Source organism: Gobio gobio (genome assembly GCF_949357685.1).
Source record: "Gobio gobio genome assembly, chromosome: 11".
Lineage (NCBI taxonomy): Eukaryota > Metazoa > Chordata > Actinopteri > Cypriniformes > Gobionidae > Gobio > Gobio gobio.
Window position 1 is genome coordinate 50,732,817 of NC_137104.1, and position 16,649 is coordinate 50,749,465.

At 36.9% G+C, this 16,649-nt stretch overlaps 1 protein-coding gene across 2 annotated transcripts; it reads right to left on the reverse strand.

Moving 5' to 3' along the window:
* Window positions 1-1,618: 1,618 nt before the first annotated feature.
* On the reverse strand, window positions 1,619-15,607 carry LOC307134299 (E3 ubiquitin/ISG15 ligase TRIM25-like). Of its 2 annotated transcripts, XM_079829923.1 has the most exons (6): window positions 15,464-15,607; window positions 14,644-14,728; window positions 13,628-14,199; window positions 13,402-13,497; window positions 11,672-11,767; window positions 1,619-2,097 (listed from the first exon to the last, which is right to left on the reverse strand). In XM_079829923.1, the coding sequence occupies exons 2-6, from the start codon at window positions 14,714-14,716 to the stop codon at window positions 2,017-2,019; spliced, it is 918 nt and encodes a 305-aa protein (XP_079686049.1). In that variant the 5' UTR covers window positions 14,717-14,728; window positions 15,464-15,607; the 3' UTR covers window positions 1,619-2,016. The 2 variants fall into 2 exon arrangements, with proteins under 2 accessions (XP_079686049.1, XP_079686050.1); XM_079829924.1 differs by lacking the exon at window positions 14,644-14,728 and having other exon boundaries at window positions 15,464-15,575.
* Between the last annotated feature and the right edge of the window lie 1,042 nt (window positions 15,608-16,649).

Sequence of the window (16,649 nt, forward strand, 5' to 3'; positions counted from 1 at the left end):
TTAATGCAAAGTATTATTTATCAATTTTGTGCTATGAATTCTTGTTAACAGTAGCAACTGCACATACAAACTCCTTTCACCCATTTAATGTTAAAGTTTTTTTTAAATAGAAATTGTGAAAAGTATGTAATTGCCTTTTATGTACCCATGGCATGTTTGTATTTCATCTGTTTTTAAAATTACTATACTTAATTTACTATATTTTTTAGCTTTGTGTGACCAAACAGCTAAAGCTATATTAAAGAATGAAGAATCGATTAAAAATTTGAAAAGGAATGTTTTTTTTCCTTTCTTTTAAAAAAAACTTTTTCTTGTGTTTGTAGATTTTTGTTCCATACAGTAGTACATGTGTAGTTTCCTCACTGTTAAGCTCATTTTGTGTGTATGTGTGTGTAGTTTAGGTTTGACTAAAATCGTATTTATTTTGGACACTCGTTAACACTAGCAACTGCACAGAAAAGGCACTTCTTTTTTTGCAATATTTGCATTCATCTTACGCACCTTTTTAATGTTTTGTATATTCTGTGTAACCTATAAAAACATTAAAAAGGTGCGTAAGATGAATGAAAATATTGCAAAAAAAGAAGTGCCTTTTCTGTGCAGTTGCTAGTGTTAACGAGTGTCCAAAATAAATACGATTTTGAAAACATTTCACACAAATAAGTGAATAAATAGAAAATAAAAGGGATACTTTTATTTTAGTACACAAACGCGAGCATCGGTTTTGTGTTTCAGTAATCAGCGCTGTGACAAAAAAAAAAAAAAGCGCTGTGACAGAGTTGACCAATGAAATCGAGTCATAGACGGGAGTCAATGCTGCGGGGCGTGGTTTTGGCGTAAGGGGCGTGGTTTGCGCTTAACTGGTTTGGGGAAAAAAATGACGCCATTTGCACAAATGATGTTGGTACCCAGCTAAAATACAGTAATTGCAACCATAGCTTTTGTATGATAATTGCTTACTGATTACACTGTATAACAGTGACGTTATTGATTTTTTTTTTAACAACAGTGAAGGTATTGATTTTAATTCATAATAATCATAATATTGTAAGTGTAACATTGTTATTGCCTATTTTGTAGTAACGCTTTTCGGGTTTTGCACTTTGCAGACGGTCCCTTCACACTTATCGCTCATATTATAAGGCTGGTTTTGAGGAACATTAGGTTGCGGCTCGTTGTCTACGTTATAGAGGTGTCATTTGTGCTTTAACAACGTTTAGCTCAAGTTATTCAATCAGGAAGTTCAAATATGTGAATATTGCCAACTTTACTGAACTCATTGAAGTAGCACTGATTTATTTATAGGTTATGAGCTCTGAAGGTTGTGCTGTAATAAGGATTACAATTTTTGCTTGTACTGTTCATTGTTTTGTTTTGGGGTTTTTTTCAGATAAAAAGATGCCACTTTACCGGTGAAGAACCTCCGACGAACCACTGAAGCACCAAAATTGGTGCTATATAGCACTAAAAAAGGTTCCCCTATGATTACGAGCCTTTTTTTTTTTTTTTTTTTTTAAACAATAATAAAGCTGGAATATACTTACAAAAAAACTGAATTAATGGTAGATCATTAACAAAATTGAAAAAATAATTACAATAAATAATTTAAGACAGCATGCAATGTTACATAAATCTTTTATTGACATTTGCCTTTGAACATTGTAAAAATGCAGGTTATAGAAAAGACATGTGTGATTTCTATAGCAACAGACTGTAAATATTTTGCTTTGAATCTGTCTTTTTTTTAACATTATGTCCTAATATTGTGTTGGTCCCGCTTTTGCTGCCAAAACAGCCCTGACCCGTCGAGGCATGGACTCCACTAGACCCCTGAAGGTGTGCTGTGGTATCTGGCACCAAGATGTTAGCAGCAGATCCTTTAAGTCCTGTAAGCTGCGTGGTGGGGCCGCTATGGATAAGACTTGTTTGTTCAGCACATCCCACAGATGCTCGATTGGATTGAGATCTGGGGAATTTGGAGGCCAAGTCAACGCCTCAAACTCGTTGTTGTGCTCCTCAAACCATTCCTGAAGCATTTGTGCTTTGTGGCGGCGCTTTATCTGCTGAAAGAGCCACAGCCAGCAGGGAATACCATTTCTATTTGAATAAAAAAAATTGTATTTAATTGAATTGTTATTTCACATTTAGTCCAATCTACTTTTTATGTAACTGACTTATTGACTATATGTTATGACCAGCCTAGAGGAAAAAAAAATAGATAATTAACTAATCTAAACAGTTGCAACCAGCCACAGGTCATATTTCACCCCTCCCAAAAAAGGGAAGGTGTGAAGGTGTGCTGTGGTATTTGGCACCAAGATATTAGCAGATATTAGGTGGTCATAATGTTAGTCCTGGTCGGTGTATATATATATATTTTTTAATAGTGCAACCACACATCTCTTATAACTTTCCAACAATATTCGTAATAAACAAGTAAAATAATTTTGCACAATCATAGGATAAAAATGGAAAGAAATAAAAAGAACGGAACATACAGAGAGAAAAAAAAACGGCAACCAGAAAATAATCATGTAACATGAAAGATCTCATCATATTTCTTCAAAAAAGATGTACATTTTCTATTTTCAATTATTCTTAGTGATTTGATTAAATACTCTACTTAGCCTCTACTCTACTCTACTCTACTTACCCAGTAGGAATTTTCTTAAGAAACCTTTGTTTGTGAAAACAAAAATTTGCCACAAGGATAAGGAAGTTAACAGAATATTCTAAAGATTTGTTTTGGTTTTCAAAAAGACAAATGACATCCTTAATGCATAGATTTCAGTTCATATTAATTTTAGAAAAACAATAGGAGCTCAAATCATTCCAGAAAATTGATGATACCTTACAAGAGAAAAACAAATGACAGATGTCTTCATTTTCATTCTTACAGAAGGTGCATATATCATCTACATCACAGTATTTGGATAAAAGTGCATTACAAGGGTATATATTATGCAGAATTTTAAAATGCACTTCTCTCATTTTGAGTATGCAATATTTATATGGTAACCATGTTTTCCTCCATTTAATGTTGTCTATTATAGAACACCCAAAAAAATTCCCCCTTGGAGTAATTACATTTCTTGACTGAGAGAGTTGACGGATACATTTATAATTCTTTACTTAAAAGGGAAACACCTCCTAAACATAACAAAGATAGTTGTTTAGAACATGACTCATGGGTTAGGGAAGCTTTCATCAGACATATTAAACCACTTGGAATAGCCTTTAAAACAGAGTTAAAAATTTTAAATGGGAGAGGGTATTGGTAGGTATTCATAAAACTCTCATAAGATAACAGATCACAGTTGAATAGATCAGCAATAAAAATTATGTTTTTATTCAACCATTTATAAAAAAAAATGGATCTATTTCTAATTTTAATATCTGAATTATTCCATGAGATGGTTTTGTGGGGGGAAAGTTGTGGCTGTAAACCATTTTCCAGGCTAACAGAGCTTGCTGATGAAATTTTGCCAATTTAATGGGTAATTTACCAGTGGAGTAATTACATTTCATCAAAAAAGAGAGGCCACCTACCCTTTCAAATATATTATTAGGGATAAAATACCACATAGATTCTGACCCAAGCAAGCATCTCTTCAACCAATTCATTTTGAATGTGTTGTTAGTATCATCAAAATTCAGGACTTCAAGACCCCCCTCACTCCTTTTGTTTGCTAAAATAAATTTCTTTAATTAGTGGGATTTATTGTTCCAGATAAAATCAAGAAAAATCTTATCAATATTTTTTGAGGTGTGATTATCTACTGCTAAAGACAGGGAAGGGTACACAAATCTAGATAATCCATCTGTTTTGGATAAAAAGAATCTGCCTAAAATGGACAAATCTCTTTGGAGCCAACTATTAAAAATATATTTTGTTTTGGATAATCGTGGAGAAAAATTCAGACATTGTCTACTAATTACATTTTTCGTTATATGAATCCCCAGATATTTCACTTCATTTTTAACTGGTATATTTTCAATTTCAGTCTCTATATTGCCAAATAAGCAAATAATTTCACATTTGGATAAATTAAGTTTGAGTCCAGAAGCATTAGAGAAAGCATTAATTGTAGTTAAAACTGGAGAAACTTGCTCTTTATCTTTTAAAAATAAAGTGGTGTCATCTGCTAATTGTGAGATTTGAATCTCTCTGTTAAAGATATTAAGACCAACAAAGTTATTATTGCGCAGGATATCAATAGATAATGTTTCTACAACAAATAAAAATGGGCTAAGGGGGCAACCCAGTCTTATTCCGCGAAGAATAGGAAACCTTGGCGATGTACGTGAATTTAAAATTATACAACTATCAATAACTTTGTACAACATTTGGACAACATTAATAAAATTGGAAAGGAATCCAAAAGCCTTTAAAGAGTTTATAAGAAACTGGTGCTCTACACTGTCAAAGGCCTTATAAAAATCAAGGAATAAGATAATTGCATCAGACTTAATTTCTTCTTTATAATCAATAAGATCCAGAACAAGACGAGTATTACAACTAATTAGGGCTGGGCAAATTAACGCGTTAACGTTTTTTCAGCTTAACGCATTAAAAATATTTAACGCAAATAACGCAGCATCCGTTTTTATATCCATTTTTGCCCAGTGTTACGATCATGCTCCTATTCATGTAGGCCTATCCATGCTTCCAAGCGTGACAAGACACAAGAGAATGCGCTGTATGTCAGTGTCCTGTCTGTGTGGCTGCGTCTCATGTCAGCTAATCGAGGGACACTCTGACACACACACACACACACACACTCAACGCACAAACAGACTCGCGTCGCGTCATACAAACAAATAATAACAACAGCACAGAGAATTTTGAGTATTCTCATATTAGGAGTCTTAAATTAGTTAAATAACGTCTTAAATTAACTTAAAGTCCTCATGAAATCAAAATTGACCATATTTACTTTGTTAGTGCAAATTGCTAGTTTTGTGGTGAACAATCCATCCGTGCAAGTCAATCCGCATCAAAAAATTATTTGTCTTCGTAATCTTTAAAGGTCCCATGGCATGAAATTTTCTTTTTATGAGGTTTTTCAACATTAATATGAGTTCCCCTAGCCTGAATATTGTCCCCAAGTGGATAGAAATGTTGATCGGTGTAAACCCGAGTTCTGGCTGTCTTTCTCTGCCTTTGAGAAAATTACAGGCCAGACGAGCCAATCCTGAAGTCTCCTGGTTTGACGTCCAAGCAGGAACGGTTCCCTCCCTTTCCTCCGCCCAGAGAATCTGGCACGCCCATGCAAACGCTCGAGAGATCATTGCTTGTGAAAGAGTGAACGCTGGCAGTTTCTCAGTGTTTGGATGTACAAATAAAAACAGACAGTCTTTTTTCAGTTCCTTCTGATCTGTGATCAGTGATTTCTGATGTGTAGCTAATTATTTATTATTCGTGCACACGCAGCGGCTTCTCTTTCTCCCGACAGTGTTTTCTATTTTGTGAGTCAGTGTTTTTGTACGTCCTCGTCGCGTCTATCTGTTCTAAAATGTGCATACAGTCGTTTCTGCTCGACATCAAAAGACTCACATCTCTTTAGAGATAAACTTCACGCACGCCGAGGTTCGGGCTGCACTGGCCGGTGGCCTTCAACATCCCGACCCCCAGAACTGCATCTGGCCCACAGCGGAGGCACCAAACGAGATTAAGCAGGTAAGCGTGAGCATATCCGGGCTAGCCAGCCTAGTCAAGTCAAGTCAAGTCAACTTTATTTATATAGCGCTTTTCACAAAGTAGATTGTTTCAAAGCAGCTTTACAGTGTTAAACAGGAAAATAATGCAGCATAATTTTATTCAGCAGCATAGCCACTCCGGAAAAAACGCTGATGTCATCAGCCCATCTCAACCATCACACAGCGACAGTGTGGGCTTTAGATCAATAATTCGATTAGTAATTTAGTTTAAATGGTTAATTTAGTTTATTATTTAGATTTATTTCGATGTTTATTTGAAAAATGTAGTGTCCCCAACTGAGCACGCCAAGCCAGAGGTAACAGTGGCAAGGAAACCAAAACCCCATCAGGTGACCTAATGGAGAAAAATAAACCTTGGGAGAAACCAGGCTCAGTCGGGGTGCCAGTTCTCCTCTGGCCAATTAACAAACAGCGTATGATTATTATTATTCTGGCAGCTTTACAGCTCAGAGGTCATAATAGATCAGAATATTCGAGGGACCGGGGGCAACATGCTGGAGACGGGTTTATTGAGGATGATGTTGATTAAATAATTATTAAAGTGCAATATTCGAATGATCGGAGGCAACACGCTGGAGACGGGTTTATTGAGGATGATGTTGATTAAATAATTATTAAAGTGCAATATTCGAATGATCGGAGGCAACACGCCAGAGACGGGTTTATTGAGGATGACATATCGATTTAAGTATTATTTAATTGTAATATTCGAACAATCTCAGTCAACACGCCGGAGACGGGTTTATTGAGATGCCGTGCTCCACAATAAACTGCTCCACAAACTAGCTCCACAATAAACTGGATTACATTCGATTAATGCTGTTGTGTCTTTGTTTGCGCTGTGTACTCAATGCTCCACAATAATTATTTCAATACTGACGCTTTTCATATGATAGGAACATATCTAAAAATAATGCTATTATCAACACTTACTCGTAACTCGTTCATCTCGACAGCTGTAATGGTACTTTGCATGTGTGACAAAGTTGGTAATAATGATGAAGACGGACTCGGTGTGACTGGGACTCGTGTTTATTCAGAACTCTCAGATACAAACACAATAAACTTGAGCTGACAGACAGCGCTCTCATAACTCAGTAGTTACTATAAACAACTTTGTTAGCGATCGCTGAGCTCAGTCTCTGGTAGATTAGTGATGTCCGGTTCGCGAACGATCTTTCTTTTGAACCGGTTCTTTTTAGTGAACCGAATCAGTTCACCAAATCGGACTGAATCGTTCTAAACGGTTCGCGTCTCCAGTCAGCGCAGATCCATAATTTACTAAAGTTACTAACTTTCTGACATGAGTGACAGTCCCTCCGACTAGAAATAGACTAATAACCTGAAGTATATGCTGTAACTACAACTGTCACTGAACTGAGACTGACAGGACTGATGTGAAGTGAACTCCGGTCCATACGTCTCTCTGGCAGCAGCTCGTGCCTCGTAGACCTCGTTAAACCACGCCCCCTCCCCCTGTCAGCCAATCACAACAGTGGGCGTTTTTACTGAAGTCTCACAGCAGACACGCCTCTTGTAACAGGGCATTCAGCCACAGGGCAAACATCAGTATTGAAAAAAATGCCTTTTATTTCTAAATTATGACATTTTATGATGTAATAATCATACTAACAATATAAGTACACCTCAGGAAACATTATAAAATAATAGAAAAATGCCATGCCATGGGACCTTTAATCAAAATCTGAAAATGCTCCTTCCCTCTACATTGGTAGGCCTTTTTTGATGACGTCTGTTTGACGGCTTGGGTTTCGACATGCCATCATTAAACTGATTGTAAACTTGCGTCCAGATCTGCCTCCATTTCTGAATGAAACGCCTACGTTTCTATATCCAATCAGGTCACGGGGGAAAAAATGCCCTCTGTTCTGCTCATTTAGTATTCCGTTTCTCTCGGAAATACTTCGAATCACTGAAATAAAGTCGATTGCAACTTCCGGTTCACTGGGACTTTAAAGAGTTGTGAGGAAATGAGATGCGCGGGACAGCGCCTCAGATCCGCGTCATGTTCGTCAGCGGCCGTTATTAAAGTGACAGGAGCACTGATAATGCCTGTCTTTAGATCTGCTCTGAAGGGTAAAACATCTAGAGAACGCCCTCAAGTTAGGCCAAGAAGACTTTTCTGTAAGGGTACTGTCTAAACGTAGCCTGGATGCCAGCCGAACTTAGCCCCGCCCACAACATTTTTACTCGGGCAGTTCGGTCTGGACTTGATCGGTAGAGAAGTAATTATGCCCGAACAGAAACTGTTCGGACCAATGAAATTGTCAGGGCGGGCTTTAGACGATGATGGACAGATAATCAACAGTAACGTAATCATTCGTCATCAAAGAGCGCTTGGGTTGAGTTTGTTCTAATCCTAAACGGAGAACTTGTTCGTATATGCATTCACCTTTACTATTTCTCTCAGAAATGATGATCGTGTTGGTAAGTAAACTCTGTGTATCCTTTTTTTTTACAACACCGGCAAAGATCGTTTACACTCATATTTTTCTTCTAACGTTAGGCTACTTATTTCAGCGTGCTTGCAGGTACAGGGTTGCCAAGTTTTTACAACAAAACCCGCCCAATTGCTAACGTTCCTCAAAACTTCAACCCGCGGATATGGCAACACTGTGCAGTTGAGTTCTGTTGACTTTATGCGTCACTCCGTTGCTCTGATTGGTTGTAGGTCTATCCAATTGAGTTCTTTCCTGGTTCGGTTGAAACACGCCCCATAATCACAGCCCAACGGAGCAGTATCAGACTCATATTCTGACTAGAATTGAGTATGACGACGTCAGGCTAGTCTAAACCCACAGTTACCTGACAAATATTTTTAAAGTAAACCTGACTCTCTATTTTCTTCCACCCCAGATAGGGGATTTCATCTTTATTTTTATTTTCTTTTAATTCCTATTATAACTGTTATACTATATATTTTTTTATTTTATTCATGTATGACTATTTTAACTTCATTTCTGTGTAAAGCACTTTGAATTGCCACTGTGTATGAAATGTGCTATAAAAATAAACTTGCCTTGCCTTGTCATTAATGTTCATCAAAGAACAACGGGAACAGAGAAAATTGTAGCTTTAATGAGGATTAATCTATATTTCATTTATTATTTATGCAGTTAAGAAAGGTGTTTGATAACTATTACATTTCTATATATGTCTAACAGGGAAGGCCATGGGTAAATATAACATTTATTATAATGGGTTTATGTAAAGATTGTTTTAAGTTCACTTAAATTAAAAGTTGTTGTCTTTTAAAGCCTAATAAATGTTGAAATTGGGAGCTTTCAGCTATACTGTAATGTAACGTCATTAATGCATAGAGACATTAATATCAGTGATACTGGCCTTCATTCATAAAAAGATGCCATTACAACACATATTTAAAATATACTGTCTTTAAATTGTTTCTACATTAATTTGGAGAGTAACAGAAATTATTACAAAATGAAAATATTAAAAACGTAAAATATTAAAAACTTGCGATTAATTACAGAAAAAAAATGTGATTAATTAGTTAAAAAAAAAATTATCTATTCCCAGCACTACAACTAATATGACGTCCTTTCATAAAGCCAGTTTGTGTTTCATTAATGATATGATGTAAATGTTGTTTTAATCTCTTGGCAAATATAGAAGCAGTTAATTTATAATCAAAATTTAGAAGTGTGATAGGGCGCCAATTATCAATTATAGTTACATCTTTGTCTGGCTTGGGAATAAGAGATATTATTCCTTGTTTCATAGTGGGAATCATTATTCCATTTTTTATACATTCCTGAAGCATTAAGAAAAAGGGTTGCTCTAAAATCTCCCAGAACTAAAACTCTAAAGTAAGGCCATCGCAGAGAGGCGACTTCCCCTTTTTCATCAATTTCATTGCATCTCTAATTTCATTTATAGATACAGGAGCCTCGCATAATAGCTTAAATTCATCGCTTATTTGCAGTATAAAGTTCTTAATCTGATGTAGGTATGACTCGCTTTGGTTTGCCTGAAAATCAGAGGAGTGTATACGTTTCTATAAAAATTGGTTCAGGGTGTTTAGAGACTAAATTGTTAATTTGCAGTGCAGAGATGCTTTTCCTTTTAAAATTCCTTTTCTCAAGTGAAAAGAAGAAGCTAGAATTTTTTTCTCCTTCCTCAATCCATTTCGCTCTGGATCTAACGAAGGCACCTTTAATTATTTCTATATATAACTGGTCTAATTCTAATTGCAAGGTTTTTAACTGACTAATTTCTGTAACAGAGAGATTATCTTTTTTTATTATGTTATTTATGTTACTTAACAAGTTGGCTTCTCTATCAGCATTAACCATTTTTAGGGCTTTAGCTCTATTTATTGCCAGTGATCTAGCTTTAAATAACAATTTAACAATTTAAAACAATTCCCAATTAGCCCCATGTGACAAACTCATTTTTTGAAAAATATTTCTTTAGCTAATCCCTTTATCTGATCATTAAAATTTGTATCTTTTAGCAGAGTATTTTTCAACTTCCAATACCCACGCAAGGTATTCTTCCTGTGTTTTGTCTGCAAATTCAGCTTAATAACTAAGTGGTCCTATGGCGCATACTGGTGACTGACATCAAACACATACTGCAGTATCTGTTGAGAAATCAGAAAAAAGTCTATTCTAGATCTTGAAGTTAGCAACTTGTTACTCCATGTAAACTTCTTAAAGGGTTTGTTCACCCAAAAATGAAAATTCTGTCATTAATGACTTACCCTCATGTCGTTCGACACCCGTAAGACCTCCGTTCATCTTCGGAACACAAATGAAGATATTTTAGTTGAAATCTGATGGCTCCGTTGGCACAATGCACGGTTCACTCTCAAGACCCTTAAAAGGTACTAAAGACGTCGTTACAAAGTCCATCTCACTACAGTGGTTCTAAAATAACTTTATGGAGTGACAACAATAGTTTTTGTGCGCAAAAAAACCCTAAATAACAACTTATATAGTGATGACGATTTCAAAACACGGCATCATGAAGCTTCGAAGCGTTATGAATCAGTGAGTCGAATCATGATTCGGATCGCGTGTCAAACCGCCAAACTGCTGAAATTTGGCGATTAAAACCGCTGAATCGACTCACTGATTCATAACGCTTCGAAGCTTCATGATGCCGTGTTTTGAAATCGTCATCACTATATAAGTCGTTATTTAGGGTTTTTTTGCGCACAAAAATATTCTCGTCACTCCATAAAGTTATTTTAGAACCACTGTAGTGAGATGGACTTTGTAACGACGTCTTTAGTACCTTTTAAGGGTCTTGAGAGTGAACCGTATTTTCAACTAAAATATCTTCATTTGTGTTCTGAAGATGAACGGAGGTCTTACGGGTGTCGAACAACATGAGGGTAAGTAATTAATGACAGAATTTTCATTTTTGGGTGAACTAACCCTTTAATTTAGTTTCAAATAGCCTTTCTTGATGTTAATAATATATAAAAGCACTTATGTTATTCACGATTAAGTATCGCATTTAATGTGAGCTTATTTTTATCATTAGGTACGTGAGGCAAAAGTAGTTAAGAATGAAGAATAAACTGAAATTCACGGCATTTCAACAACTTACTGTGATAAAATGATTTCCCATTTGCTTTCCCCCACCTGTTCTGGCATCCTGGCGCACATCAGCTGTCCATCATGTTGAAATAGTAAGGTTTAAACGGTACTAAATTATTTTACAGATACCAATGCTACAGCCGCTCTAGCGCCCCCTGGTTGCCCCCGGAGTTTAGGCTGCGTGACGTCAACCTCCGGAGCTCTAGAGCAAAACCCCTCAACTGAAGTATTCTGGAAGAATTGTTGCTGGGGCGGCGCAATGACGGCTGCTTATATACATTCATAATGATGATCGACGGGTCTGGCTCCTCCTGGATCTGTGTAGAGAACTTCATATAATGACATTATTTTAAACTCACTTTTCTGACTTCTGCTGAGTGTTTGACGTCTTGAATCTTCTTGATTCTGTCCTGGATCATCTGCTGCACGTCTTTCTGTGTCTTCATCAGTTGAGTCTATAGACACAGAACAACACAAAATGTTTTCAAAACTGATTCATTTATATTAAAGAACATGTGATTCTTCATGATAAGAGCCTTTAAAATCAGTTTTGTCAGTAACTTCTACCTTCTTCTTTTCACTCTCCTCTTCTATAGGAACAGTGTTGTGGTTCTTGTGGTCTTTCAAAGCACACATCGGACACACACATGTCTGATCATCTCTACAGAACAGCTCCAGAGGTTTGTCATGTTTCTGACAGATATAGTCCTCCAGATTACTCACAGGATTGATCAGTTTGTGTTTCTTTAAACCTGCCACTCTCAAATGACGCTCCAGATGAGTTTCACAGTAAGAGCTCTGACACACCAGACACGACTTCAGGGCTTTCAGCTTTCTTTCCTCGTTTCCGTCTCGTTGGAATCGTGTGTTCATTGGCTACATTTTCTGTCAGTCATGACGATTCAATGCTTTTATTGGCTCCAGATAAACAGACATTATCATTGGATGAGCACATCATGACATCAGCTAAACCGAGTGCTATGGTTGGATTTTTTTGACTATATCCCGGCTATCTTTGCATGTTTTTGAGTGGGGTTGGTTGTATTATGTTCGTAACATTCTAAGCTATAAACACATGCCACTTTATGCTACCGGGAGACTGTTTTTGGTGCATTATTTTATTGCATAACAGTCTAGTATGATACTTCGCTCCGCAGAAATGCGATGTAAACAAAGGATTAACCATCAATATTACACCGTTATTGTTTCGTTGGATTAAAATGCTCTATGGGATGTTATTCAGTGGACCCTCACCTTTCCATTCATTCTGGAACTTTTAGCAGTGGATGCGTGTGTGGCTCGTAATTAGGACACTAATGGTATGTGCTCTTTTTTTATTTATATAATCTTTGATGTGTATTGCTTACATTGATGCAAAAATACAGCCGTTATAAGCTTTTCATTGAAAAACAGTGGTCTGTCCTCGATGCTTGAGGTTTAGACCTTTAGAATGATATATAGTTTGTCAAGATTAATGATGTTTTTTTACGTTAAATCTATTAACAAACATTACACTCGTGCTAAAAATAGCGCTTCAACCCGTCCACGTGCTCATGCAGCTTAAGGAGTTAATTTAGTTTCAAATAGCCTTTCTTGATGTTATTTATATATAAAAGCACTTATGTTATTCACGATTAAGTATCGCATTTAATGTGAGCTTATTTTTATCATTAGGTACGTGAGGCAAAAGTAGTTAAGAATGAAGAATAAACTGAAATTCACGGCATTTCAACAACTTACTGTGATAAAATGATTTCCCATTTGCTTTCCCCCACGTGTTCTGGCATCCTGGCGCACATCAGCTGTCCATCATGTTGAAATAGTAAGGTTTAAACGGTACTAAATTATTTTATAGATACCAATGCTACAGCCGCTCTAGCGCCCCCTGGTTGCCCCCGGAGTTTAGGCTGCGTGACGTCAACCTCTGGAGCTCTAGAGCAAAATCCCTCAACTGAAGTATTCTGGAAGAATTGTTGCTGGGGTGGCGCAATGACGGCTGCTTATATACATTCATAATGATGATTGACGGGTCTGGCTCCTCCTGGATCTGTGTAGAGAACTTCATATAATGACATTATTTTAAACTCACTTTTCTGACTTCTGCTGAGTGTTTGACGTCTTGAATCTTCTTGACTCTGTCCTGGATCATCTGCTGCACGTCTTTCTGTGTCTTCATCAGTTGAGTCTATAGACACAGAACAACACATTCTCACAGAACAACACAAAATGTTTTCAAAACTGATTCATTTATATTAAAGAGCATGTGATTCTTCATGATAAGAGCCTTTAAAATCAGTTTTGTCAGTAACTTCTACCTTCTTCTCTTCACTCTCCTCTTCTATAGGAACAGTGTTGTGGTTCTTGTGGTCTTTCAAAGCACACATCGGACACACACACGTCTGATCATCTCTACAGAACAGCTCCAGAGGTCTCTCATGTTTCTGACAGACATAGTCTTCCAGATTACTCACAGGATTGATCAGTTTGTGTTTCTTTAAACCTGCCACTCTCAAATGAGGCTCCAGGTGAGTTTCACAGTAAGAGCTCTGACACACCAGACACGACTTCAGGGCTTTCAGCTTTCTTTCCTCACAGTAGTCACACACAACTTCAGGTTTTTTCACAACTTCAGGCTTTTTCTCAGGATTTTTCTTTTTATAGTGATCTACAAGCTCTCTGAGTGTGGTGTTAATCTTGAGATCAGGTTTGTGCTTGAATGTTTCTTTACAATATGGACAGTTGCAGGTCTGGCTGTTGTCCCAGCACTTATTCAGACAGGTCTTGCAGAAGTTGTGTCCACAGGAAGTGGTGACTGGATTAGTGAACACGTCCAGACATATAGAGCACTGAAGCTCCTCCGTCAGTCGACCGCTGGAGGAAGACATCACTGGAGAGAGAAATGAAGAAGAGAAATCACTACTAAAGTTTGGAGACACTTGAAAAACACAGAGTTCAAGTTTCTCATGCAGAGACATTTTGTTTGAAGGGATTCTGTGTAAATTATTGAAACGATGATGATGATGATGATTTTATTATACGGATGAGTTAAAGCAGATAGAGAAGGAAAATAATCAACAAGTTTAAAAGAATCCCATGATTTACCTCATGAATTTGGTTTCACAAATATCATTTCAAAAATATGATTTCTCAAATATATAAGAGATCATGTATAAGCTGATCATTACTGCAAAATGAACCCAGACAAGCTGATCAGAGCCTTAATGTGCAGTAGTTCTGTATATTCCTGAACTGTACATTTGAAATATCACCATATGAGAAGAGTTAAAGTCATTCATGCACTAATTCATTATTTTCTGGGTTATTGGCTTACATAGAGGAGAAAGGTCAATACTGTGTCTCCTGGTTTCTCTTGCTTTTGTTGATGTTGGTGAAGATTCTGCCATTGTTCTTTCCCTCTTCAAGCCATTTAAAGAAATTAAAATATGTCAAAATATAAATTATGACCAATAGACTGATAAGACCGATCTAAGCCCATTCGCTCCTGTATTTGTTCACTGAAGTTTAATTGAAATCTCACCTCAAAAGTCAGATTTGGGGTTACTTCATATTCTCTCATGACCATTTAATAAATATTTATATTAAAGTGTTAAAATCTCATTGATAGTGAGGGAAACACAATCACTCATACAGTGAGAGACTCATAAACTCACTGAACAATCTGAACTATGACCTTCTGTTTACATCAGAAACAACAAATACAGTGCAGGTCACATACTCACCTACGAATAAATTTAAATATTCACAAAATAAACATAAATATTGTGTGACCAAGTGTAGCTTGTAGGACTAAGTATAGTTTTAATCTTTAATGTAAATGTTATTTTTCAGCTGCAGTTTAGCAGGTTTGTCAAGTCTGTCTGCAGTTAATTTTACTTCCTGCTTCTTTAGTCTTTATGTAATGTGTCAAAATCACAGAAACACCAAACTTTGCTTTACAACCAATCAAATGACATGCTTTTATTATAATTCTGATACCATTTCAGTGCAGTAAACAACTAAAGTAGTTGAGTATTTGACATGATTAAACCTGGTTCTGTTCAACTTATCCCAGTTTGACATAAACCCACTAAACCAGATAACTTCCATTAGAAACCTGTTCAGCTCAATCTCTCTTATATTTCTATCATTACCTGTGAGGATCAGATGTGTCCACAAGACTCTTTGAGCGGATCAATAAATATTCTGTTGATTGAAGAGGTTGATCGTCTCAGGCGTCCATATTGTTGCTGATCAAGTTAGTTTGACTTTCTCTGAATCTCTCTCTGAACTACAGTGATGTCAGAGCTCCTCCTGTATTCACACATTTACATTCGTCCCTGTATTCGGTGTGTTGGGTTCATGTGTGTCTGTTTGTGTTCCATCTCATTGACTACAGACAAAAGAACGTATCTCACGTATTTTAGCTCTTTTCCCGCTGTCTTCCCGTTTTAGTGTTTTCCCGTAAAATATCCTGTATTTTTACGCTCTGATTGTGTTAACTCAGAACACGCAACTATTTGTGTCTGTTAAGTGGCTTGCTCTTGGGTTGCTAGACCTCCAGTCCAGCAGGTGGCAGTCCACAGACAGTAGCTTAGGCCAGTGTTTCCCAACTGGGGTGCCATCTGACGAGAGCAGGGGTGCCGTGTAAAAGTCCTTAAAATATTTTTTTTTTGTTCAAATTTTTCAAATAATTCTCTCTTTGTAAACTTTGTTCATTGCCGTATGTTCGAATATGACCAGTCATTTTCGACGTCATCACCCGGGTGTAGTGCCAAAACCGTACCGAAATGGTGAACCTAAAACCGTGATACAAACCGAACCGTGAGCAATCTGTACCGTGACACCCCTAGTGTAACGTATGCGAGGGGGTGCCACAAAATGGAGAACCTTTTCAAAGGGTGCCATGACTGAAAAAAAGTTGGGAAACACTGGCTTAGGCTACTATCGAAGAAGAAGAAGACAGTTGCAGCGGCAGGCGGGAGGAAGAGGGAAAAAGTAGCGGAAAGTAAACTTCAAAGAGAGTAGAGTAGATGAGTGTGATGTGCGATGATGGATCAGGACGCTGATGGCCAAAATCAAAATATATTGTGTAGTTATAAACTCTTTAAACTGTTAATGATTTGTGCTTTTTTTTTAAGTTTGTGGTTAAGAATCTTGTAAAAAAAAAAATCCCTTATTTTGTGGATGGATTCCGGATTCAATGTTGACAGCTATAGCCTACTACAACACTTAGTTTGGCAAATAATAGCACAAAAAAATTATAAAAGTAATAGCGCATAGCTAAGTAGGCCTATTCTTTACACAAATGATGTTGGTACCCAGCTAAAATACATTAGT